The 2,508-nt window shown below is 33.3% G+C and overlaps 1 protein-coding gene across 2 annotated transcripts in view; it reads right to left on the bottom strand.

The window, feature by feature from the left end:
- Positions 1 to 274: 274 nt before the first annotated feature.
- AGTPBP1 (ATP/GTP binding carboxypeptidase 1) overlaps positions 275 to 2,508 on the bottom strand; it is a 171,944-nt gene continuing 169,710 nt past the window's right edge. For both annotated transcript variants that reach the window (XM_007456113.1, XM_007456114.1), the window contains one exon: positions 275 to 1,016. In XM_007456113.1, coding sequence (XP_007456175.1) covers positions 839 to 1,016 — 178 coding nt within the window. In that variant the 3' untranslated portion in view covers positions 275 to 838. The remainder of the gene's footprint in view (positions 1,017 to 2,508) is intronic.

Genomic DNA, 2,508 nt, shown 5'->3' with positions numbered 1-2,508 from the left:
AACAAGAGAAGCCACTGCAATGAGAAGCCCAGGCACCACAATGAAGAGTAGTCCCGGCTCACTGCAACTAGAGAAAGCCCGCGTGCAGCAACAAAGACCCAATGCAGCCAAAAATAAATTAAACAAAAAAAACTTAACACTAGTAAATTAAGCTTTTTTTTTTTTTTACAAATTTTTATCAGTGTTTTCAGATGTCAGATTATCATAATATTCCCCCAAAGATTCTATAGACCAAATAATCTGAGCTGGTTAAAAAGGATGAAAAAATGAATGCAACATTTAATAGAGCTTTTATTTGTTTAACTTGGTAAATGTAGAACGCAATGGTTTCAAGGAAAACTCTAGAGTATTTCAGCCACAACTCAACAGTTAACATGATTTTGAAGAACAGTCTTATCTTCAATATCTACCCACCCTTACACAGACACATCTACAGGAATCCATGTACATACATATTAGTTTTCAACAACCCAGGATTCTCAACAACTCTAGAATTTAGATTTTATATTCTCACACACTTCAAAATTATCCATTTGATGCAGGATATAACCATAAGGAGATAAAAATTCATGCAATGATACTCAGGTTTTGAAAAAGTAAACCCAATATTTGATATTTCAATGCTATGTAAAGTGCATTGAATATATCTAAAATAAAACAAGTGCCAATTTCATCATGAATTAATAACATATTTATTGTCTTGAAACCAAACAGGCCCAAGCTGCTTTCTGTCTTTCTGAGTCACCTCTCTATACACTCATTGCTCTCAAACTTCCTGTGTAATGAAAACCAAGATATTTCATTTCTTCTATGCAGTTCACAAGAGATGGCAAAGGGCTCAAGGTAGGTATGTTCTTGATAATTCAGAGTCAGAAAGTACGTCTTCTTGTGCAGAAGGTTCATAGTCTCCTGCATTTTCAGCCAATTCAATATCTAACTCATCATTACTCTCTGCACTGTAATCAACTTCTTCAAGGAATCGAGGTTCATCTTCATCCAAAACATAAGTGGTGGGGCTGTAGCCAAAGCACATGGAACACACAAGATTTCATTAGTTTTCAAGGCTCTAATATAAGATTATTTGGCCATACTGGATTAACTTTGATTTCAATATAATACAAGTAATTTGGGTTAATTTTTTAAATGTTACCCAAATGAACAAATTAAGAAATTTATAATAGCAGAAATCTATTGCATTGATAATAAAGGGTGAAATGCTGATTTCTAATTATCTGACAAGAGTGTCAATATATATGCTACAATTAGATAGCTACAAAAAACAATGGACTCGCTCATTAGGTTACTTCTTTGAAGGATTCCATCAATTTGTAGACTCTAAAAGTGTATTTTAATCACTATAAATCAAGTAACAGATAATTTCAACAGGCTTTATAAGAAACTGTGGTATCTAATTGGTTCCTCCAATAATGCCCTGAAACCACTTATTCTAAGTCTGTAAAGTAATTATTTGCCATAAAAACGGCCCATATACCCATCCTCACAGTTTCCACTGGTCAAGAAAAAAAATGAGAAACAAGTGAACACTCCATATCCAGATTAATTACTTTCCCTTGGGACACAGAAGAAGATATTTGCTAAAAGCACTAAGTGCTTCTAAATATTTCATTAGGCAGGTTGTTTGGGATTAAGACAGCCCTTCCACTAGGGTAACATATTCTTTCCTCTTCAAAGAAATCACAGTATTCTGATTTCTCCCCATTTGGGAGATTTTACACACACACACAAACACACACATACCCATATCAAAGAAACACTGTAGAAACATTTCAGTGTCCCCATTTTGTGACCAAAACGATCTCAGCTTCATATAGATATATGTTTGTTTATATCCCACCTACTTCCCATTGCTGATACAATTAAAAGCTATAAAATCAGACAATAAAAGGGGAACAATAATCTTGTCAAATGAGCAGAGAAAGAGATGTTATTAGGCACTTAAAATGAAAGAATTCCTGCAACTGAATATTAAATTCAGTTCAGATATCTGGAAGTTTAAACAGGAAAGACAAGTTAATGGATTATATTGTTCTAATTTTCTGAGACAAGAAGGCAAAACTCATCTGGTGAGAGTATCTTTTTTCCTAGAATTATTTTAATCTTGCTAATTAAGGAAAAGAGAGTAACACATTGCAAAACCACCTTGATCTTGTATAGTAAACTTCCTCTTAAATGCTGAGAGCTTGCACCATGATACAGTAGTCCTGATAAATCAAGCTGAGTGGTTTGGAAGATTGTGTAAGACTTTACAATACATCTAACATTCACAAGAACAGTTTCACCATTATGCAACTAAAATATCATCACTCTGTTAGGTTTTTAGAAAAAAAAAAGTTGGATTAAGAAATTATTTGCCTTTAAAATGACAATTATTTTCATTCTTTTGAAAAACTGTTAATTCATTCCATCTTGACCTTGGTGTTTCAAATTCTCAGGGTGTCCCAGGGAAGCAAAATACTAAAAAATTAATCAATTTGAACAAAGGGAAAG

This window comes from Lipotes vexillifer, unplaced genomic scaffold (assembly GCF_000442215.2).
Source record: "Lipotes vexillifer unplaced genomic scaffold, Lipotes_vexillifer_v1.1 scaffold806, whole genome shotgun sequence".
In the NCBI taxonomy this organism is placed as follows: Eukaryota; Metazoa; Chordata; class Mammalia; order Artiodactyla; family Lipotidae; genus Lipotes; species Lipotes vexillifer.
This window is presented reverse-complemented; position numbering and strand designations above follow the sequence as displayed.